We start from the raw sequence: 24087 nt of genomic DNA, 5'->3' as shown, positions 1-24087 counted from the left end.
ATTATTTACTACATAGCACGTCATGCTATCATTTATTACAGTACTTATAAATCGCCTGGCTTTGTACACAGCTTCCTTTGGGAGCGCTTCTGGCGGGAAAAGCTGCTCTCACCACCCATGCATGCCCTTCTGGATCGGGGTTCTTGTCTCCTCGGAGGTAGGCGGGGGCTTGCAGTAGGATCCGTTCAGTGCCCGCAACGAAATGCAACTTGTAACTCGCCCGGCTTGACTCGAGTTTCCACGAGGACCCTCCTCCTCTCTCCACGCCACAAGCTTCCGTTCTCTGCAACCAAGAACAGGAAGTTCTTTCAAGAACCATAGAGGCTCTAGCGGAAGTCGCCCCTAGAGAATGAACCCGGAACCGGAAAGAGATTCCTTTGTGTTTCCTGTGATGGTTGCGCCTGTTTTGAGTTGAACTCTCGGGCATCGCTTTCCTCGGGGGCCTTCTTCCCATGTCCAGACTTCTATGGTCGCTCCCTCCCTGCCGTCGCCATCATGATGCCCGCCTTCAAAAGCAGCCGGCGCGACTTCACTTTCGGGCCGTGGAAGCTTACCGCCGCTCGGACCCACATCATGAAGTCGGCTGAGGCCGAAAGGTGGGAGATGGGTCAGAGCTAGTAGTCATTGCTGAGTGTCTGGCAGCCAATCTCAGTTCTTTGCGTTGCATTTCGTCCCGGAAATCTAAATCTGCAGATATCAGTATTCAGGACAGGGGAGACAAACAAGCAAACGCCCACCCTTACAATGGCTAAATAACAGTAACAGCAAATATTCCTCGAATTTTTTCAGTGTTCAAAATGTTTTTGGAAATTCCTATATTGGCAGTTCTTTATAACAACTGAGTTTGTGTGCTGCAATTCGTTGCAAAACAAATGGTTTCATCTGTTCAAAGATTTGTGCATTTAAGGTGTGCCTTGTCTTCTTACTTGCAGTGTGCTATGGATTGTATATGAGGAAAATGTCATCAGCTTTGAATTAATTCCCAGCATACATGGGATTCTCATTCTGGCTTCATATTGATTCCCACATGCAGTCGTTTTCTGCATGGTGAAATGATAATGTGAAAGAGGTGTATAATACTTTTTGTGGATCATGGTCCTCCTATTGCCGGTTTTGTCTTGACTAAATGGAACTGACTCACAGTTAACATATCCCCTACTAGACATGTAAAAAATATTAAAATATCCTGTGGAATGAAAAATGTAGAGATCAATAAAAAAATAGTTCTTTCAAGAAAAAAAAGCAAATTTGCTGTAATCTTGTTTCCATTTAGACTAGCTGAAGAGCTGCACATGCCTTGTGTCCCAGAAATGATGTTTGGAGACAATATCTTAAGGATTCAGCACGAGAATCAGTTTGGAATCGAGTTCAACGCAGTTGATGCTTTAAGATGTGTAAATAACTTTCAAGGTGTGGTTAAAGTTGCCTGTGCTGAAGAGTGGCAAGAAAGCAGGTAATAACAAAATATTATTGGTAATTGTATACACAATGCTGTTGTACTGGGAACATCGCCATGTGTCTAACAAGAAACATTATCTGTATAAAGAATGCAGTTGTCTCGTCTTTAAGCCAGTGTGGCATAGGGAGAGGAGTACATTTGTATACACTGCACTACCTGCACTGATTTGTAAGTAAGAAGAGTTGGGGGGTTTTGTACCTCACTTTTCCCTACCTGAAGCAGCCTTATAGTGGCTTGAATCGCTTTCCCTTCATGTCTCCACAACAGGCACCTTGTGAGGCAGGTGGGGCTGAGAGAACTGTGACTGGCCCAAGATCATACAGTAGGCTTCATTTAAAGAAATGGGGAATCTAACCCCTTTCTCCAGATTAGAGGCTGCCAGTCTTAACCATTATACCATGCTGTGCATCTGGTTAAATCATACCTGGAAAATATAGATTCAAATGCTAAGTGCCATAAGGGGTGATATTAGGCCAATCTCACACTCTGAGCCTAACCTACCTCATAGGTATGTTGTGATAATAAAATGTGGGAGAGCCATGACAGCTGTGAGGTCCATAGATTTATTGCTGTAGTCTTTGGCTTGTTCAGTATTTAACATGCTAGAAATGTTGTCTTTTTTCTTTCAGATCTGAGCCTGAACACACAAAAGAGGTTGTTAAGCCATATGATTGGACTTATACAACAGATTATAAAGGAACACTATTGGGTGATTCATTACAGTTAAAGGTACATTTTGAATTCTTTTGGTTGTTCATTACCTTGCAAATATGAATGTATTCTTTAGCAACTCTTTACTTATGTTTCCTAATGGGGAGGGGTCATGGCTGAATGTCAGAGCATCTGCTTGGCATACAGAAGGGATAAGGTTCAATTCCCAGCATTTTCAGTCAGATGGATCAGGCAGTAAGTGATATGAAAGTCCTCTACCTGAGACCTTGGAGGGTTGTAGCCAGTGTGAGTTGACAGTTCTAACATTGAGAGACCAATGGTCTGATTCAGAATGGAACAGTTTTATAGACGTTTATATAATATATTATATATATTTTTTGCCCAGGTTTCTGCCACAACAGAGCATATCGACACAGAAAAATTAAAAGCCAGGGAACAGATTATGTTCTTTGAAGAAGTGCTGCTGTTTGAAGATGAACTTCACGATCATGGAGTTTCAAGTCTCAGTGTCAAAATAGTGAGCTCATTTTGCATGTCATTTTGAAATACAAAATAATGTTAGAACTCATCTGAATGATATAGTGCCCACATTGACATTTTCAGTTTCTCTTTGGTTAAAGTAATTCAGACAAACAAATTCTTTGGGAATGTTACTTTAACAATAGTCCTTTTAAAATATCTAGTTTATTTTTTGTTGTTATTGTTTGATTTACAGAGAAGTTTGAGGCTTGATAGAAATGTTCAGGTTGCATTGAAGATTTTGTAAATAGGGGGGGATAATAGCACAGTCCTCAGAAATTATTTCACTGGAGTTCAGTGAGACTTATTTCCAAAGTAAGCATGCATAAGATCGGTTTGAATCAAGGAAATGGGTGTAGACAAGAGAATAGTCAACAAAGATATTCTTCAGTACTGAAAGCTCTTTGTAAACAAGTCAACAGCTTAATGGCCTGTAACATTTTTTCTTAATCTGCTTGTTCATACGTGTCTTCATTAGTCATTAGTGCCTACAAGAAATAGAAGGATCAGATTATATTAAGTTTCAAAACTTGTTGCAAAATGACTATTGATGACTAGTGCGGTTACAGAATTCTTACTGTTGAACTAGATATTTGATAAGCAAACCATGCAGATGCAAATAATGTTTATGGTCTTTGGCAGAGGGTGATGCCTTCAAGCTTCTTTGTGCTATTGAGGTTTTTCCTGCGAGTTGATGGTGTGCTTATCCGCATGAATGACACCAGGCTTTACCATGAGGTGAGGAAGTCTTACCATGCTTATATTATACCATGCTTAAACGTGAAGAAGTGCGTTTGCACATGAAAGCTTATATCTCGAATAAAACTTTGTTGGTCTTAAAGGTGCTACTGGACTCACACTGAAGAAAAGTGCCCTCCTCCTGTCAACGTCTGTGATGCCGTTTGCAATGGCATAAAATTCAAACCGCTCGACGTAGCTTACCCACTTCCCTGGGTCAGACACGTCGAACTCTTCAATGTGCCCTTGTGTTTCCATTCCTTCTCTCTTTGTGGGCCAAAATCCCATCCTCGTCGCCATTATTAAATAGAGAGACGCACGTTCTACAAAACCTTTTATTAACGCACAGGGGCACCTAACAACCAGCAGCTAATAAAACGCACATGCAACTTAAATAGTCTCAATACAAGGGAGATGTCTGCAAAGCCTTAAAGGGGCAGTTGGCCCAATTAACTCAATACATTACAGACTTTGTACTCATACTTGTACTCATTCTTTCCTGGATGGAATAAGCATCTGGACTTGAGTTGCACTGTGTTTGTGGCTTTGGTACAGTAACTTTGATGGGCAAAACAGTGGCTAGGTATTTCTTTGTAATGGCCTGACTGGCTTGAGTAGATTTCAGATAGCCCTTCCTAGGATTATGAAACACTTCTTGTTATCTTTGTCCATAAATCTGGGTGTGCTGCGAAAAAGCTGTGTAGTCATCAATACTATTTTTAGTTGATGCTCATCATACCAGTGGAAATATCTCTTTTGAACACGGTGCTGCCCAGTTTACACGCAATCTGTGAACATCCTACCTAAATATTATTTGTATTCTGCTTTGCCTGATTCAAGATCAGGTATTGGTAATTTCGTTTTTAAATCAGTTTTAAATCTGTATGTTTTAAAATGTTGTAATCTTCCCTGAGTCTTTGGGGAAGGGTGGACTAGAAATGGTAAATAAAGTTGAGCCCCCATCCTTATCCATGGTTCCTTTATATATTTGTGAAACAGCCTGGGGGGGTGGAATGTTTCTAGCTGTTCAAGTTAGAATAGAGCCAATCAGGGTGCAGCCAGCAAAGCTGGCTGCACCCTGATTGGACCTGTTCCTACAGATCCCGCCCCCTATGCCTGGATTCTAGCCGCTTTGCTCTCAGACGCACCTCAGTGCGTGGAGCTAGCAGCAGGTAAGGGGAGAGGGCCCTGGGCAAAGGTTCCTGGTGGAGGGCCTGCTAAGGAGGGTCTCTTGGCCTGCTAGTCTGAGCCTCTAACGACGGCCTCTCAGCCTGCTGACTGCCTGCTAAGGGTCTTTTGGCCTGCTAGTCTGAGCCTCTAACGACGGCCTCTCGGCCTGCTGACTGCCTGCTAAGGAGCTCTGTCCCGGCCCTGCTAATGAGCTGGCCAGCCCCCGCCCACCCCACTTGATCCGGCTCCGAGCTGCTCTGGAGTCCGAGTGGCCCAAAGCCACCTTATGCTGCCTGGCTGGGGGTCAGGGGAGGTGGACCCTTTCAAGGCCATTCTTAGGAACGGTCTTTGAAGCTAGTATCCAATAATGCTTTTTCAAGATGGATTGGGTCATTTCTTGGTCATAAATTTAGAGACTACATGTTGTTCAGTATCTTTATTGGAACTATTAACATGTGTTTAAGGCCCAGGTTTATGTGATTCACCAGGTGACTGCTTAGATTAAACTGAGTTGCTAAACTGAAAAAAAATCATCTTTTGTCATTGAACCGACAAACCCATTTCAATTTCTTTATTTTACATCGATTATTTAAACTAGCAATGCATGCAGAGTGTTACATAACTATGCAATTACATTTCAAATCTCTTCTTTTTTACTAGGCTGACAAATGCTACATGTTGCGGGAATACACATCTAGGGAAAGCAAAGTATCAAGTCTAATGGTATTAACATTTTAAGCTTGGTTATTTTTCTGTGTTAGCTTTGGAAGTTTCCTAGAACAAATTAACTTTCTGCAAAGACTCTGGCAAATGCTACTTGTTTCAGCATTTACTGAAAAAAAATAACATTAACAAAATCCTAATGAAAGCCACTGACAAATATCAACATTGCAATCAGCATTTGTTGTAAACTCATCTATCAACTATTAATAAAACACACACACCCTGACTAGTCTTCAGTTCTCTCCCCCAATACATAGTAATTTAATGTTTTTTGGGTGGTTAGCTTTTTGCTGTATTCTTTTTTAAAAGGTCACATTCTTTTTCACTCTAGATTGCATGTTTTTGGTTGTGTTTCCTTTGTTGGGCTTGGCATAATGTTTGCTCTTTTCTTTTTAAGCATGTTCCTCAAGCCCTGTTCACAGATCCTAATGAGATTGCTCAGTATTTACCGGTGAAGGAGACGGTGTGTGAGAAGTTGGAATTTCCAGAAAGTTTGAATTCTGAATCTGCAGCAGTACCAGAACACACTTAAGTGGAATCTAAGTGGACTTGAAACAGACTTTCTTCTGGAGATTATATAATAGTCTCTTGGCCATTTCCATTGAAGATGCCACTACTTGCTGGACTGGGATGTGTTTGTATGTATGAAAAATGTTCCTGTAGCCCTGGGGAAGGAAGCCCCCCCCCCCCCCTGCTGATGTTTGCAGTGTTTTCAATTGTCTCTTTATTTCAAAGTAATGGAGCTATTGAATAGCTCCAGTTCACAGCCAGTGTACCTGAAGTTGGAAAATAAGCCCTCAAATCAGGAGCAATACTTCTGAAGCTTGCCAGATTCACCAGTTGTAGAGGCCTTTTAAAATGGAGCAATTCACAAAATTAAACAGCTTGCAAGAACTTTAACATATTACTTTTGTTAGAGAGGACCCTGTTGTATAATGCATACACTAACTATGCTTCCTCTTGAGGTCAGGTTGACTCAGTTTCCTGAGGATCACGTATGCCTAGTAGGTCTGTGAGCCTTGAATATATTAGATGGCATTTTTTGTCAGTTGCTTGAGATCTGTCTGTTTAAATAAGGAAGATGCGAGTGGTGCTGTTTGATATTTTCTAGAGAAACCTTTCGCAGAGCTAGAAAAACAACAGAGCTGCATAATAAATTTTTGGCAAATTGTGATTCATATTTGGATCCCATATTGTCTACTTTTTGCCAGTCTTGATCCTATGATTTTGGAGTGGACTAGATATGAATAGGGTATTGTTTTATTTAAGGGGATTGCATGCTACCACATTCAATGTTGCCTGTGATCTCAAAACCCCCCCCACACACACACCAGGGGTTAATATTGTTTACAGTGGTAGAATAGGTAAATGACCTGCTGTTTCCTTTATAAAGGACTTTAATGTTCATAACTGATTTCATCTCATCAGGCTACTAGCAAGCATGTTTGGCCTGCAATGTAAAGCTTAACCTAAACACCACCTAATATGACTGTAATGCTTGTTCCGTTGTGTTCCAGCAGTAGGCAATGCAGGTTTGAATATGAAACTTCACCCTTGCCTTTATTTCTCCTATTCTTCTTCTATGCTTTCCCAATGTCAGCTTGCCAGAAGGTAAAAACTCACATTCCATCTGCCAGTCTGTTCTGTTCTTATTCATTTCTCCATATGGCAGATTAAGCACAGTGGAAAACTTCTCACTTGGGTTTTTTTGTTTTTTGTCTCCCCCCCCCCCCAATGTGAGGGGAGAAAGTTCTAGAAAAAAATTAAGATCATGGCTTACTTCTCTCCCCAGGGAAGCTGTAGTTTGCCCCAATAGGGAAATATACCATATTGTTTCCACTGCAGGGTAAATAGGAATTGGGGGGGGGGGCAGGGCTTGCACACAGTTTAGGGGGTAGGTTTAACTTCCTTCCACTGTCATAGCTGGCAAGTCTTCTAGATTTTTATAACTGGGAGATCACAGAAGTTTCTCCACTCTTGTCCAATTTATCCCCAATTCAATTAGCAACAGTGGATTGAAATAATCAGTGCCTCTTCATTCATATGATATGGGAATCCCTATCTTAATGGGAGTTTGAGATATACTATAGAATATGTCAAAATAGAATAAAACTGTTTTCTTGCCTGACTGAAGAAGGGGTGAAATAGGAACAGGTACTTTCTGCAAAAAAGTGAGAAGGGAAGACAGTGAAGCAAAAATAACCAATTTCCATGACTATGAAAAAATGAATCCTGTTTATCTAAAGTAGATTTTTTATATTGACATTAGTTGAGGAAGTTTTATAAGAGAAATAACAAACACTGGAGCTGGTGCTTTCCATCCTTATATCTGCTGACATAATATGAAGATCCAGTCAGACTAATTTATACTATTCTCTTGTAGCACAATCAGGTGGAAGGCATGCCAACATCAGGGTGACTGGTGAGAGAGGACGGCTTACTGTGTATTGTATAACACACTAGTATCTGTGGTATGTTTAACATAAGAAAATATTGACTTGTCAGCTTCAGTTGTCATATTAATATATAACATACGGTACAAATACAATGGGGAAAGAGAATGGGAATCCTGTGTCCTTTATTATTGTACATATTGTGTGATATACAGATTTCACTGTTTCTCATGTCTGGCAATTGTTCTGGTGTCCAACTGAGTTCCAGTGTCAACTGGCTACCATCTATTAACAGCATAAAATCCACTGAAGTAAAAGAAATCTGTATTGCCCCTTCTGTTCATAGAAAAGCCGATGATGAGCAATATTTTGAGACAGTATCATCAAAAGGCCTTTCTTACTGCTCATTAGCTAAACGTGATGGTTTTATTCTTCTGAGCACCCGTCACTAAATAAAAATGTATGCCACATTTTATATTTTCCCTTCAAGTTTGATTTCTTCACTGGATTAAGTAATATTTTCTCAAGGGGATTAAATTGGGAATGTTAAAGCTTTAGAGCTTTTCTATGTTTATACACATGCACCCATCATCCTTGTCCTGCTGCAGGATAAAGAAATATAGAAATTACTGTGTATGCCTTCTCTTAGGTCATAGGACTATAGATCATAGGGGACACAGAGCGCCAGGGAAGCTTTCTGGATTTCAGGCTAATCTATTTCACAGGGGCAAGACAATGCTCGGGTCCCCCACAAATCCATGTGAGAAAGGCAAACCATAAATAACTTTAAGAAAAATAAATGAAAATATTTAAACTGCCCCTAGCTAACTGACTTGGATAGCCCAGGTAGTCCTGATCCTGTCAGATCTTGGTAGCTAAGCTTGGCCCTGGCTAGCATTCGAAAGTGATACCAGGGCCATGGCGCAGGGCTGTCTTAACACATGGAATGCTGGGTAGTTGCGCAGGGACCTCACAAGCACAATGGCCCCATGCTAATCTATTACGTATTGATATGTGAACGGGCAAGCTGTACAGCATGTTTTTTTAATGTTAAAACACTTGTTTTGTTGGTGGTACCGATAAATATAAGTTTAATTTTATCAATAAGTTACTGTGAGTGGTTGTGTAGGTAGGGTCCCAGAACTCTGCTTTGCCTGGCAGCCTGCCATGCTGTTCAGATGGCCCTGACATGATGCGAGGGCAGACAATGACAAAGCATCTCCAAATGTCTCTTGCATGGTAGCCAATCACAATCTGACTGTATTACACACATACCAAACAATAAATAAATAGCCCCTAGCTAGGTGGAGGCTTAATTTGTGGGTGGTGGTTATCTAGGACTGGATTACAGGGGAAGTACTGAAGAAATGTTCCACTAAGGAGGGCTGTGAGGAAAGGTATATTTTGCAGGAGTGGATCAAAGCTAGAATGTTGTAGGGCCATTCCAGAGACTGGAGTTAATAAGCCTGTACTTTCAAAAATCGACAGATGATGGCAGGTTTTCTGTATTTTTCATGCTTGCAAGCAATCCGTGCAGTTTGCATACGGCTACCTAAGGAACATCCTTATGCCCACAGTTCATAGGGGCATAGAAAATACTGGGATGATAGCTACCTGATTAATTAGGCAGAATTCACAACCCTGAAGCTCCCCGGACACGCGTTTGCGGATTTGTGATTCGGTGTACACAGAAACAAAGTCCTTGAAAGTCACTCCACGTTATTTGCGCGATGCAGGCAACTCGTTCAAACGAGAGGCGAGTGAGAAAGAATCGCGGCCCAGCACGCGGCGTGTTTATGAGGTCCACGACCCGTCAGCCGACTCCACTCCGACCAGAGTTCCCGACGTACACGTGCAGGAGAAACAACCGATCCCCCCCCAGACTGGCCAGGCAGGCCACGTTGCAGCACGCTGCACACAAACGTGTGACACCAGGAGCGGAATGGCCCTTCTCTTCAAAACCCTCAACGAAGCAGGGCGCCCGCTTTGTTCCGCGTAATGCAGCTGAGCGGAGACACGAACCTCCTCCTCCTCCTCCCAAGCTGCGGCACAGCAGGCACTAAATCTCCCAGCGTTCATTGCGTTAGACAGGCCGCTTAGAGAGGAGGAGAAGACGGAGGAGAAGCGTCTGGGAATTGTAGTCTTCCGAGGCGGGAGGCGGCTTGATTGGTCGGTGTCAGCGGCGGACCCCGCAGCACAACAAGTGCCTGGGCGGCGCGGAATGGACAAGCTGAAGCGGGTTCTCAGCGGGCAAGACGCGGAAGACCCGGGACCCCTGGCCGAGGTAAGCCTGTCCTTACCGGGGGGCCGGGAGGGACGCCTCCGCCTCCCCTCCATTTCGACTGCGTTCCTTGCTGGGCTTTGGCCCGTCGTCTCTTATGTCAGCGTCTCTCCTCCGCCTGCCTGCCTGCCTGCCTGCCTGCCTCCCTTCACTACCGGGCTGCTTCACTTCCGGCGTCCTCCTGCTTTTCTTCTCTGCGAAAGCTTTTCACTGAGGGGTCTCCTGCTGGTCAAAGACGTTGTAGTTGCCTTTTCATCGCCGACTGAATTAAGCTTGCATATTAATGCAGGCCTATTAAAATAGGCGTTGTACTGAAGGACCTATGAAGAATGTATAGGAAGAAAGATGGAAGGGAAGGTGTATAATTGCTCGCCGCGTCGGCTCTAGGCAGAATCCGCTGGCCATTGTTCTCCAGGCACATATTCGAGACCGTGGAGGGCATATTCAAACTAGAAATGCTGCTCTGAGTAACTTGAGGGGAACATTCTAACCAGAAGCGTCAGTCGAGCAGTGGTAGATACCGGGTAAAGCTATAATGGTTCATGGTTCTCCTTGTAACAAAGAGCAGCGGGGGAGGAATGGGAAAGCGACTGTAAGCCGCTTTGAGCCTCCTTCGGGTAGGGAAAAGCGGCATATAAGAACCAACTCTTCTTCTTCTTTGTCTTTGAAGATCTGAAAATCGTTTTTGAAAATTTTAAATTCTTGAACTTAGCTGCTTGGGCTGACCGTGCCTTTGTGAGGGCTGTACCATTTAGGAAAAAACAAGTGGAATGGTTGCAAGTGTATTTGTGATATTTTCAACTATTAAGTGCAAGGCTTAAATATAGTTGGATTAAAAAAATAGTAGCATGGGCATAAGAAACAGCTTCTTGTAAGTTAACAGCAACTGCCCTGAATTGAGTCTGATTTTTATTTATTTTATATTTATGATTTATGATGCTTCCTTCTAGTTAAGCACTGAGTATTCATTTGGAGGGAAGAGTTTTCTTTCAGTGGAAGATTCATCACATAATGCAAGGAAACTATTGGATTGACATTGGGGCCAGTACTATTTAATTTATGACTGATCTGGAACTGGGAGTGAGTAGTGTAGCACCCGGGTTACAGATGAGACAAAACTATTCAGGATGGTGAAAACCAAGGCTGACTGTGAAGAACTCCCAAGAGGACTTTCCCAAATTGGGTGAGTGGGTGACAATGTGTTGCTAAGTGTAAGGTGATGCACATGGGGACAAAAAACAACAACAGCCCTTAAAGTATCATCTAATGGGGCCTGAATTTGCTGAGACTGAGAAGGGAAAAGATCTTTGGGTTGTGGAGTACAGCTCAATGAAAGTGGCAACCCAGCATGCTGGAGCAGTAAAAAGAGCAACCTCTGTGTTTGGGATTATTAGGAAAGGGATTGAGATTACAACAGTAGATATTGTAACACTCCAGTTCAGATGTTCAGCAGTGGAATAGGCTGCCTAAGGAGGTGGTGAGCTCCCCCTCACTGGAAGTCTTCAAGCAAAGGTTGGATACACACTTTTCTTGGATGCTTTAGGATGCTTAGGGCTAATCCTGCGTTGAGCAGGGGGCTGGACTAGATGGCCTGTATGGCCCCTTCCAACTTTATGATTCTATGATTCTATGTATTGTGTGGCTTTATTTGGAATGCTGTACAGTCAAATGACCAAAAGGCCAATGCAGAACTGGAAAATACAAGAACTTGAGGGCATCCAATGATACTGATAGGCAGTAGGTTCAGGACAGATGAAAGACAATTTTGCTTTGTACAGCGACTGACTAAAATGTGGAGTTCATGGCCAGAGGATGTAGTGATGGCCTCAACTAAAGACCTGGCAGAATGAGTTTCCGTGGCAGAGTGAGGATTCAAACCTAAGGTCTCACAGATTCTAATGTTCAATTAAATAAACATTCTAGCACTAGCTTTATGGCAAAGCCCGCAAACTTAAAAAAAAATTAGCAAAGGTTTAATAAATGGCGAGTCTTGAAATGAAAGGTATGGGGAAAATGTCCCAAGATAGGTGACATAGAAACTCACAAACTGGGGTGTTCATATTTGTGTTTGAAGGGCTTGTCCTTGGTGGCATGTCTGTGATACCTGAGCTGTACATCATATCAGTTACAACAGTAGTCGGTGCACCGGATGAAGGGAAAGTATTTTGGTAGTTGGTGCACTGGATGTAGGAGAGGAATTTTGGTTGTTAATGATAAAATATAATATTGTTGTGCTGGGAAAATAACATCCCTGTATTGGAACTGCCATTTGAGGGAATATTACTGGAGAGGCTGGAGAATAAGTAAGTCCTAAGAATTGTTTCCTTCTACTTGATTGTGAGCCTAGCAGCCGAAAAAAATGTGGAATATTTATTGTGCTGTTTTTAAACTTTCGTTAATGATATTCCTCTCTCTGTATGGCATTCCTACCCTGACTTTAACTAAAATATTTTTTGGATTTTAGAAATTATAGGTGCTTTAAATAAGTTTTGAATAACTGCTTTTGTTGGTATTTTTGAACAGTGATTAGAATGATCCAAATTTCGTTTTTATTAAAGGAATAGTAAATGTTTTACAAAACATTTGTACTTGGAAAGCGTACAGAGACTTCCAAACACTTTAAGAACATCTCTTATTTAATTGTCTCAGTCTTGCCTCTTGTTTCAGCTCTGCTTAGCTTCAGAAGGGTACTGTATTTAGTTATTAAACTCTTATACCCTGTCTGTTCTTGTGGGTCAGTGTACTTCTGTTAGACTTTGTTGCTAGAATCTTGTAGGGGAAAATTGGATACAAAGCTTTCAACTTGGATGAAGCAAGTAAGATAGAAGGGAGGGACTGTTCTTATGGTGATAAATAATGAAGCACAGCTAATATGCAGGGAGCGTTGAAAATTGTTCAGTGTAAGGTCTTATTGTGGGACAAAGAAGGTAACGGGTATGTATGTTTAAAGTGGCTATTAGAACAAATAACAAGATGCAGTTTCTGCTTTGTTCATGCACAATTAGCATTATGTCAAAATAAATGTATGAGAGGCTCTTGATTCAATTTACTTTACTTGGAAACCTGGCCCATTCTTTTAGCAATAGTTTTCATTATATGGACCCCAGAATATTGCATATTTTTTCTCTAATTTATGTTTAACATCTAAAATCTGTGCAGGATACAATCTGCTTCTTGTCTTAGAATTTGTTACATTTATTTACCACCCTCTCTCCAGAAACTCAGGATGTTGTGATGACAATTTTAATCATGGTCTTTTCTCAATTTTGCAGGTAGTTGATGCATCTTCTCTAAGCTGGAGCACAAGGGTGAAAGGTTTCATAGCTTGTTTTGCTACAGGAGTTCTCTGCTCTATTTTGGTAAGGCTCCCATTTCCCTTCTATCAGCTTTTGTCAGGTTATAGTTGTTTTAGGCAATATTCCTAATATCATATTCTTAGATTTCATAGGGAATTTAAATGTTAACAAGACTACATTTTCCCATGTATTTCCTTTTATTATTACATTTTTACAAATCTGGCACATATGGCAAAAGGTTCCACCTATATCTTGAAATTTCCAACAATTTATTTTGTAGTTTCCATCTACTTTCTCATTATCCTTCAGAGTAATATACCATCTGAAAAACATTGTTATCAGCTTCCTCTTAATGCCTGGCTGACTGTTAATATGTTTTCCCCCATAACCATTTCCACTGGTGCATAGATATTTGCTCTTTTAAGTTCAGCATAGATTTAAACATACTTTTTCACTTTTTCTTCTGTTACTAAATTAATAACTTCTATGTTCATTGTTATAAATTATCTGTGTTTTGTAATCAGTTCCTTGAACTCAAGTCATCTCTCTTTGACCTCCACCTTCTGTGTTGATAACTTTTTCTTTAGTCTTGAAAGTGATTGGTAATCACCTTTGAATGCTGATGCCTTCATCTCTAAGATCTTGCTAGGACTTGAGCTTCCCCTGAGCACTTACTATATTGCTGTATGTTAAGAAACCAGTTTTATTTTGTGTATCCTAATTGTGGTAAACTTATATTGACATGAGCAGAGAATTTGGAGGAATCAAACAGTTGCAATGTGTAAATGATATTCTCAAAAGTTCATTTATAATTATACGGCTCCTTTCTTGTGTTAGTATCGTTTTGGTTGATTGACTTTTAAGGGTTTTGATGAGAGAAACTTGTGTTCAGATCCCTCTCAGCTATGAAATTCATTGGTCACCTGTTGGAAGTCAGTTAAATCTGTAACAGCTATAAGTGAGAGGCCAAAATACTACTCTCCACTTCACGGAAGAAGCTGGGTTAATCTCACATGTAACTGTATGTTATTGTTTTTGAAACTTGGGTTGGTTTCCCAAACTACAACGTTAGTTAGTTTACAATTGGGTTGCCAAGTCTGAGTATAATTGTTTGCTGATTGACCTGTTACAGTAGAGTCATGCCTACATGTTTTTAGGGATAGAGCCCACAGATCTATTACCCTGTGGATGATGTTTTCTGCTGACACAATTACTCTTCTGCTGATCCAACAGACTCTAATAGCAGAGCATCCTTCCACTACTAGTAGATATGCTACTAGTAGGGGAACAGATGTGCCACAATCCAACCCAATGCTCCCTGCTTGATGAAATACAATACAAATGTAATTAATTAAATAAATATGGATTTGCAATACTAATCTATACACTTGTAGGCTGATGAAATGATTTTGCATGAAAGTAGATTACTAAGTTTATCACAGAATTTTGTGCTCCATTAAGAAATTTTTGAGCCAGTAAGAATTCGTGTTTAATAGCCCCTAGTTACAGATCGTTTGTCTTATAAATTTCTTTCTTCTCCTTTTCCTCTCAAGGGTACTGGCCTGCTATGGGTACCCAGGAAAGGACTAATACTGTTTGCGGTATTTTATACGTTGGGAAATATCTCATCCCTTGGAAGGTAATTGTCAATGAATTTAATGAAATGCCCATTCTCAAAATTCATAATCTATATTTTCCTCTGTTGTAGTTAACTTATTTCTGTGTAATCTATTCTATATTTATCATACTTGTGCTTTTCAGTTTACCTGAAATCTGGAAAGTAATTTAACCATGTGTATATATTACTCCATGTTATTGGAAGCTTTCCGTCAACTGCTTGTTCATGCTTCAGCTAGCACTGCTATTTATTTATTTATTTACTAGACCAAAAGCCCACTGCAGTTTAAAATGTAGTGGGTACTAGTGGGGGAATGGTTGGGGGGGGGGAGTGAGGCGGCAGGTGCGCGGGGAGTGGCTCCCCCTCTCTGCTCCTGACCGTGGAGTCCAAAGGCAGTGGGGCGAGCGCACAGTGGCCTAGGGGCTGGCGGTCCTTGTCCTGGCTGTGGTTGCCCTTGCTGCTGCCAGGTGGAGTGGTGCGCAGGGCCAGGGCTGCACAGTCCAATGTGCAGGGAGCATCTGGCTGCGAGGCTGCTATTGTGCCCTGGGAGGTGGGTGCTCCTGGGAGATGGGTGCTCCAAGGACCGGCTCGATCCAGGGGCACCCGGCTTTGCTGGATGTGCCCGGATTGGCCTGTGGAGCCGGAAGCGGTGTCTGGACACCCAGACCCCACTCCACCCTTAGTGGCTTTTCTACAATATTAGAGAGCCACTAATGGTTAAGATTTATTTATTATTGTATTTATTTACCGCTCTCCCCAAAGGCTCAGGGTGGTTTGAAACTATTCTCAACAAATCTCATTTTCCTAAATATTAAATGTTAGATGACAAAAGGCCTAAAATGGAATGCAATTTATGGTGTATTTACACTGCTAGTGATATTGGAAATTTTGTTTCTTCGAAGGCTGCTTAAAACCTCTTGTCTAGCTCAATTATGTTATTATTAATACATTCACAGTTATAGTAATTTCTCTTGGGATCCGTTGCATGACCAAGTATCGCAGTAGTTAAGAGTTCTAATTAATCTGTGGTTTGGAAGGCTCCTCCTGAGACCCAGTAATAAGGAATTGGCACCATGTATGTAGGGTTGGGTGCTTTGGCCGCCCAAGCACCCATTCACGCCTGAAGCAGCCAGTGCTGCGGGGGGAGGGGGAGGGGCAGCACCCATGCTGCCCCTTCCCTCCCACACAATGGCGTGGGCTGCTTCGGGCACGAACGGCTGCTTTGGCGGCTGAAGCGCCCAACCCTAGCTTATAGTCTACAAGGCTTAGCCATGCTTGATGTTGCTGCATTGGTATAACTCGAAAGAGTAAAACAGCAAATAATCAGCATTACATGATCGCAAAGACAAAATATTACCAGTGCCTTCCTTTATTTCTTAGAGGTGACCAAATGAACACCTAGTTTAAGCAGTGCCTTAGCTATATTTTCTTAATATGCTTCTTCAATGACTGAGTTACTTCTCTTGGTGTGGTGGTTAGGAGCACCGACTTCTAATCTGGTGAGCCAGCTATGATTCCCCAGGCCCCCTTTTGCAGTCAGCTGGGTGACCTTGGGCTCCCCACAGCACTGATAAAGCTGTTCTGACCGAGCAATAATGTCAGGGCTCTCTCAGCCTCGCCTACCTCACAGGGTGTCCATTGAGGGGAGAGGAAAGGAGCTTTTGAGGAGACTCCTTTTAGAGAAAAGCAGCATCTAAGAACCAACTCTTCTTGTTCTTCTTTGTGCAGTGCCTTTAGGAACAATGGCTTTTCCTGCTCCGATGCCTTGCTTGTGGATTTTCCTTCTGCAGTTGCTTTGTTGGCACCTTCATTTTAGAAATGTAAATTTCTGGTTGAATTGTGTGTGAGATTTGTTTCTAACATTTTTATGGGACTTATACAACTAAAGGATTAATAATAATGTTTGTTTTTAAAGATTCCTTGAAAACCGTCCTGAGACTAACATGAATTGTTAAGATATAAATAAAATAAACTAGGGAGTGCTGTATTGGGAAACAATCATTGCTCTTCTGTATAGTATTCCCCAACTTTCCTCTTGCAGTAGGTTGCATTACCTTGGAGGCTAACATGTGCCACAGTTCCTCTAATACACTTACTGTGCAAGCCTGTGCAGAATTAGGTAAAGGTGAAGGTATCTCAGTGTGCAAGCACTGAGTCATGTCTGACTCTTGGGGTGATGCCCTCCAGCGTTTTCATGGCAGACTCAATACGGGGTGGTTTGCCAGTGCCTTCCCCAGTCATTACCGTTTACCCCCCAGCAAGCAAGCTGGGTACTCATTTTACCGACCTCGGAAGGATGGAAGGCTGAGTCAACCTTGAGCCGGCTGCTGGGATTGAACCCCCAGCCTCATGGGCAAAGCTTTCAGACGGCTGCCTTACCACTCTGCGCCACAAGAGTGCAGAATTACGCCACAAGAGTGCAGAATTACTCCAGTTTAAATTCATTGAAATCCGTGGACTGCATAGAATTGGAGTGTTATTATATTGCTTTAAGTGGGCACAATTTACATGTCTTGTCTCTTTTGGCTGTTTCCCAGTGGATTAAGGGATTTTTCTTGTTGCAGCACCATCTTTCTTATGGGGCCTATGAGGCAATTGAAAAGAATGTTTGAACCAACCCGTTTGATAGCTACTATAGTCATGCTCGTAAGTCACAAAGCTAATTTTTAAAAGACTGTTTGTGGGTTGGAATGAGCTTCAGCTTAATGTTTGTTAAAGATTTTATGTAAACTACCTAATTTGAACAACCTTGGTACCTTTTCTATTGCTTGTACAGTATCCTAATATCCCTAGTTTGCTTTAGTTCCATGTGTCCTCTTAAGAAGCTAGTGGGCTTTGTAGGGGGGGGGGGAAGAGTATACCATTGAACGAAAGGAGCAAGGTTTCCACCGTGTGGTTAATGTTAGGTAATGTCAGTGGAGTTCCATGCAGGGTTAGAGATGAGGCATTACTTCCCTTCCCCTTCCCCTCCGCCTTGCTATGTGAGTCCCAAGATTGCTGTTGTAGCTATGTAAAATGGGCTAACTCAGGGTGTGTGCATTCATTTAATTGTATTCCCCCTTGGAATAAAATGCTGTTAGTATTTAAGCTGTCATGGGACTCCTTTTGTTCTTGCTGGAGCAGACCAAAGTCCATCTTTCTGTTTCTGACAGTCCAGCATGATATTTTGGGGAAACTCTTTAAAAGGGGGGGAGGGGCATGAAAGTGACAGCCATGATGTTCAGAGCACCTGGTACATGGAGTTGTGTATATTATTGCTGGGCACGGAGGTCCCTTTCAGCTATCCAGGCAGATAGGAATCTATACACTCTCAGTCTTGTCCAGTGCTCCCTTTCTTCTTTTTATTGTAGCTGTGGAAGTGAGATAATAGAATATTTCTACAAATAATTTTTTTCTCTATTTATAGAGGTTGTTGAACCAGAAAATATTTCCTGTGATTGCATCTGCATGTTTATGTGCTTATTAGAATGGTAGTTACTATCCTATTGTTAGTTAAATTATAAACATTATATATAAACATTGCATCTGCATGTTTATGTGCTTATTAGAATGGTAGTTACTATCCTATTGTTAGTTAAATTATATACTCACAAAATGTAAAAGAAATTTGATTAGGCACTTAGCCTTAAATTTGCTAACGTATGCTATGTGAGTAGGTGAGCAGGTTATATTCTAAGTCAATGCACAAATGTAAGGGTTTTTTTGTCAAATAGTTCTTATATTTTAATACTGTGTTCTACCTTTATACAGGAACACATAACTGTTCAGTTGTCACAGTAGCTCTCTTATTTTAATAGACTTTTTCCTCTTCTTTTCTAGTTGTGTCTCGTACTGACTTTGTGCTCAGCTTTCTGGGTGAGTGCTTGAATTGTTAACCATTGTGTTTTAATAATAAAATGTATAATAATTTGTTTTGATTTAATTAGTTATTTCTTTTTTAGTGGCACAACAAAGGACTTGCTCTTATCTTCTGTGTGTTGCAGTTTTTTGCCTTAGCATGGTAGGTAACATCCTCCTTTTTGGGGGTGCACTTTATTTTCAGAATAAAGCAACTATAGTTCTGGAGGATTGTTAGAGGCTGTTGTAGATGGTGATAAATAGAAAGACAGTTTCTTTATTCTTGATGGTCTAATCTTGGTACCACTTTTACAAGAGACTCATGATAGAACTTAGTGTGGATTGATGCATTTCCTCCTAAAATTTCTTATCATAGAGTTGGAAGGGACCTCCAGAGTCCTTTAGTGCAACCCTCTGCACAACACTTCTCTCAGTCATTTGTTCCACAATTTTAGTGGGATATTGTTTTGTATTGCATTTTATGTTTCTGAAATAGTGTGTGGCTGGTAAAGAAATGCAGTTGATTTAGATTGTATAAAAGGTAAACGTAGTATAGGTTTTCTTGTATAACAGTACAAAGCATCAGTTCACACTTTTTGCATTGTAACCCTCTCTCCCCTTTTAAAAATCTTGTGCACTGACCTGGGCCAATTCATATGTGGTAAAGTCCTTATGTCCCTCTGTTCTCTGTTGCTCTAGAGTTGTTAAGTCCTCAGTGGGGGTGGAGATCCCCTGTTCCCCAATGCCATAAAAAGCAGCTTTTTGTATTTACTGGACGTTTTTACTGTAAGCAACTAAAAGTAGCTCCTATGAATTGTCAGAAACTCTATGGCTTGACCATGGGATCTTCAGCAATTCTCTTTGTCACCTGGTAAGATCCTCCAGTAAGTACATGAAGTTGCATTCGAAGAATAACTTTTATCACAGTGCATTACTGGTGGGCTGTATTTGTGTTGAGTTCATGTTAGACTTCTTAATACATGTCATGCTGGAAGAAAAGTGTATGTTCTGTACTTGCTAATATGCTTTCCCTCTTTCTTTTAGGTATAGCATTTCCTATATACCATTTGCAAGGTAACCTTAATTTTCTTCCATAGGCTTCATAAATTGTCTAGTTAATAAGACCAACTTCCTATGTGGTTTTGAAAAATGAGCCAGGTCTTAATAAATTACTATTTTGTGAAAATTAGAGTTTATTTATAAATGAAATCATTACATCATTAGATAGTGATATCCAAAATATTGTTGTTATAGGACTAGAATAACAGTAGGTTATTCCAGTATAACAATAGACAATCTGGAAGTCTTGTTATAACATGACAGTTGTATGGCAAATATGCTCACACAGAAATGTCTAAATACCTTCATGTGGCTGTGTAAATGTTTAAGGGCCAATACCTTTGTTTCATCTTTTGTTTTTTTCCCACAGGGATGCAGTGAAGAAATGTTTTGCTGTGTGCCTTTCATAACAGGTGAACCAACAGACTTTCAAATGTTGGCCATTTCCCTCTGACATGACTATGCTTTGTGTGTCCCAGCTCCACCTTTCTGATCTGGATAACATTTTATTTCTGATAGATTCAAGTGGATAGCCTGAAGTAGCACAACAAATTTGAGTCCAATGGCACCTTTAGAACCAACAAAGATTTATTCAAGGCATGAGCTTTCATATGCATGCACACTTCCTCAGACAATGTGATAGGGATCATAATACAGATATAAGGAGGTAGCAAATTAGTAAACAGCATCATAAGTCTAAATATACAGTATGATAATTCTTTACCAGAAAAGCAGTCCTTTGGGTTCAGTTGTCATTCACAAAAACATTGGGGCAACAAAAATGTATAGTTAGCGATTAATGGGGGACAACTTTACCAGTTGTGAAAAGAAGTAGAGTGAAGAAACCTATTAAGAAGTACTTATGATGCTGTTTACTAATTTACTACTAATTTACTTTCTCCTTATATATGTACTCTTATTATGATCCCTGTACAGGGTGGGCAGTATAAGGCTGTTATGTGCCAAGGTGCCCTTATTTTGTTCCTTGCATAGAATGGCTGCTGATTTGACACTGTGAACATTGTAGTTCTGATTTATAGATCTAGGTGCCCACACTGTTCTTAGAACAAGACATCATGGGCTTCAGTTTAAACCAGAATCTGCAGGTATAGCTGAACTTTTAAACAGGAGATTTGTGGCTGTATGCGAGAAACTGTCAGTGAAAAAGTTTGGATACCAACTGATTGCAGTCCTTACAACAAACCTATAAAGCAGGTGCTTCCCCCTCATTGCAAACTCTGTGTGTGCGTGCCGTGTGCAGAGGCTGAAAGACACATTTGCTTGCCTAAAGCTACCTAATGCGTTTATAGCAGGTGTGAGATTTAAACTGGGGAGCTCCTCAAACTTCTTTGTTCTCTTTACCCAGTGTGTTACACCGGCAGAGAGAACTGCATGCCTGCATGTGAAGAGACCTGTCAACTGTCTTGTGGGATTTGTTTACTTATAACATTTTTATCCCACCTCTCTGTCCTCACAAGGGCCAGCAAGGTGGCTAATAATTTTAAGCAGATGTGATAAAATCACATTTTAAAAGCATCAAAATTCCCCCCCACACACACACATCATTAAAATAGGCTAAAACCAGAAGTCTTAAATTTTTTTTACAAAGACATAAAAACTGCATCTAAGAGATTTGGATCACTGAGGACATGGCAAATGAAAAAAGTCTTCAGAAGGGGACAGACAAATATTTTGCTGCAAATATCTTGTTGCACTTACATTTTGTGTTTCAAAGCCACAAGTTCTAGAAGAATGGCTGATGTATTTTAACTTGTGTCTTGGATGATGAAAAGCATTGATTTAATGTCATGAGTAAACATCAGTTTTAATGGTTACCAGTTCAAAAATGCTTTTTGTTGTTTTTATGCAGGAAAGTGAGGAGTTTCATCTTTGTATAAGGAATTGTCACCTTTAGGACTAGAAGACTTGCACAACTATCTTCACCATCAAGTGATTGTACACACCTTCCTAGAGCCAAGTTACTCAGCTCGCTAGCTAAACCTGTATACTACAGAACAAAGCAACTGTCTACTAAACCAAAGGATTAGGAATTTTGTGATAAGTCTCAGGATCAGTTGCTTAACTAAGCTTTTGTATGCATCTTGGTGCAAAACTTTTTTTAAAGTTAGGCAGTTTCAGTGAATCATGTTGTGATAATTCATAATGAGGATTAAAATTACTCTTTCCTATTTAGGCACATTTTTTTCTCTCTCTCACAGGGGGGATATCTTTTCAAACTGAACTAAAATATAGTGGATTTGGGGGACTTTATCTTGTGGGCTTTTCATGTCTTATTTTTGGGAATTCAGGGATTGGTGGTTCTGCTTTCTATAATTACTTTTCACTGCAATAATGTAAAGGAACTTCATGTAACTAAGTCACTGCCTTCTTACCTAACAGTACCTTATAGCTAGGATATTAATAATGCTGAATCATTGTCAGATCAGAAACAGTGACAAGGGGACTATACGTTGGAACTGTAACCAAGTGCTCTTTGGTTTCTGCAAGTGACTTACTACATTCCATTAATAGGCTCTTAAAATTGATGCCTGTTCCTGAATTGTTTACCTAGTCTCACAGGTGCTGTTCCACTTGTCTCCCCTCTCCTTTCTCTATTAGAATACTACATTCCTCTTTGAAATCGATGCTTTTTGAAATCAAGCCATGTGGAAACCTCAGTCCAAGCACATGTAAGAACTTTGGCGACAGGGTGGAAATAACACTGGGAGCTTATTTTCAGAAAAGCCTTTTCCAGTTTACCCAACTTAATATTTGCCTTCTATTTCCATTGGTTGCCATTAATTGGTCTCAGCTAAAGTTTCATTTTAAGGGGACGACAGCCTCTAGCGATTGGAACAGGCATCCAGGGATCACAAATCTTTGCCACATTCCCTTTTTCCCCATTTTGGATGGTATCACATTAATTCTGTCTTGTGTAACAATGAATCAAGAATTTTGCTAAGGGATCCTGTACAGTTTCTTGAGAGTATTGTAATTAGTATGTCTTTTGGTACTCTTAATACTTTTTGAGGCTTATTTTTAAAATCACCTTTGTATCTTGAGAAACAAGATGTCAATGTTGACTTCCAAAAGAAAAACAAGTCTTTTATTGTAGATTTTCTGCTCTAGAGGCTGATGGAACATTGTTCTGTGAGCCTTACCCAACTGTGTATCTAAAGACAGATTTTTTTGTGTATAGACTACTCAGGAGTAGAAAGCCTAAAGCTAGTTTTATACTTACTAGATATGTAACTTACGGATGTTGATAGTTGGCACATTACAGCTTCTCTTTGTACATTATCAGATATTTATACTAGACAATTTTGTAAGTTAGCCCTAGGCAAGCTAATTATGTAAAGTCTGCAAACTGTAAATACAGAAAGTAATTTAAGAACTGAATTTCTCTGTCGCAGCTTTGATAGCAGCAAGCTTATAAAAATGGAAGTTTGTGAAAGTGTGCAGTTCTCTGCCAATTTATATTAAGAAACTGGAAGACTTTAGCCTTGTTCATATATGCACTGCATGGAAATGAAAGGTAACACGTCTGTTAAAAGATTAATAGAATACTAAGATCAGCTAAGACAGAAAAGCATCTCCAGTATCTGTGCTGAATGGTAGACTATGTTCAATGTATGAAGTTGGCACATCTTCAGCATACATATGTAAAGTACCGTTTTGTATCTGTAGCACAAGGTGTTCTAGTAATTTAATGTAATGACTGATGATAGCGATCTAAGGAATTGAATGGGGACTAAATCAGGATATCTCCTAAGGGGATAACTCCTGTCATCCCTGTCCAGATGCCCAGAGGGGCTTTGGGACCATTAAATGCAATACAAAAACCTGAATTTACTCCGGTGTGGTTTTCCTTGTTACCATGCTGCAGCAGTCCAGCTTATTGCAGAATTGTGTTCAAAGATGAATCATTGCTGTGTCGATGGGATAGCACTAAATTGTTATAGTAGAATCTGTAGGAGGTGTGAGCAAATTATGGCAAAAGATTTTAAGTAAAAATATACTTTTAAAAAAAGAGGTAAGCACCTAAAAATCTCTCAATGTCTCTGAAGCAACAGCGCTAACCACTTTGCCAGCTTGTCTTTTAGCCTGAAAAAACAGTGGCTTCTTCAAAGAATTTTATTTTGGGGGGAAGAATTGCTGTTTTGATATGCACAACACTATTTGTCTATTGGGCAGTAGACACAAAGAAAGCAGGGTCTGTGTGAGAAGCAATGGTCCTCTCAATCTAATTTCAGTTTTCAAAGTTTGAGTTGTCTTCACTTGTTACTATTTGACTATGATATTAACAAGCATAAGTTTTTTTT

The 24087-nt window shown here is 40.5% G+C and overlaps 2 protein-coding genes across 2 annotated transcripts; both read left to right on the top strand.

The window, feature by feature from the left end:
• Positions 1-359: 359 nt before the first annotated feature.
• On the top strand, positions 360-8149 carry TIPRL (TOR signaling pathway regulator). Its single transcript, XM_077342033.1, has 7 exons — positions 360-596; positions 1274-1453; positions 2089-2188; positions 2517-2648; positions 3293-3388; positions 5219-5281; positions 5679-8149. The coding sequence occupies exons 1-7, from the start codon at positions 496-498 to the stop codon at positions 5811-5813; spliced, it is 807 nt and encodes a 268-aa protein (XP_077198148.1). The 5' UTR covers positions 360-495; the 3' UTR covers positions 5814-8149.
• Positions 8150-9735: 1586 nt separating this feature from the next.
• SFT2D2 (SFT2 domain containing 2) lies at positions 9736-24087 on the top strand. The gene is made up of 9 exons (XM_077342034.1): positions 9736-9958; positions 13228-13314; positions 14805-14890; positions 17434-17515; positions 18689-18724; positions 18811-18869; positions 19751-19780; positions 20136-20178; positions 21636-24087. The coding sequence occupies exons 1-8, from the start codon at positions 9896-9898 to the stop codon at positions 20173-20175; spliced, it is 483 nt and encodes a 160-aa protein (XP_077198149.1). The 5' UTR covers positions 9736-9895; the 3' UTR covers positions 20176-20178; positions 21636-24087.

The sequence above is a fragment of the Paroedura picta genome, chromosome 6, assembly GCF_049243985.1.
Source record: "Paroedura picta isolate Pp20150507F chromosome 6, Ppicta_v3.0, whole genome shotgun sequence".
Lineage (NCBI taxonomy): Eukaryota > Metazoa > Chordata > Lepidosauria > Squamata > Gekkonidae > Paroedura > Paroedura picta.
Note: the sequence above shows the minus strand (reverse complement) of the source record. Positions and strands in the feature narration are given on the sequence as shown.

What these genes read in the sequence shown, in the direction of transcription:
- TIPRL (XM_077342033.1), top strand. Translation starts at nt 496, where the DNA reads ATGATGCCCGCCTTCAAAAGCAGCCGGCGCGACTTCACTTTCGGGCCG. An exon ending in AAGTCGGCTGAGGCCGAAAG is followed by an intron (nt 597 to 1,273) that starts GTGGGAGATGGG and finishes GTTTCCATTTAG; the next exon opens with ACTAGCTGAAGAGCTGCACA. An exon ending in CAAGTCTCAGTGTCAAAATA is followed by an intron (nt 2,649 to 3,292) that starts GTGAGCTCATTT and finishes GGTCTTTGGCAG; the next exon opens with AGGGTGATGCCTTCAAGCTT.
- SFT2D2 (XM_077342034.1), top strand. Translation starts at nt 9,896, where the DNA reads ATGGACAAGCTGAAGCGGGTTCTCAGCGGGCAAGACGCGGAAGACCCG. An exon ending in CTTTGTGCTCAGCTTTCTGG is followed by an intron (nt 18,725 to 18,810) that starts GTGAGTGCTTGA and finishes TTTCTTTTTTAG; the next exon opens with TGGCACAACAAAGGACTTGC. An exon ending in TCCTATATACCATTTGCAAG is followed by an intron (nt 19,781 to 20,135) that starts GTAACCTTAATT and finishes TTTTTCCCACAG; the next exon opens with GGATGCAGTGAAGAAATGTT.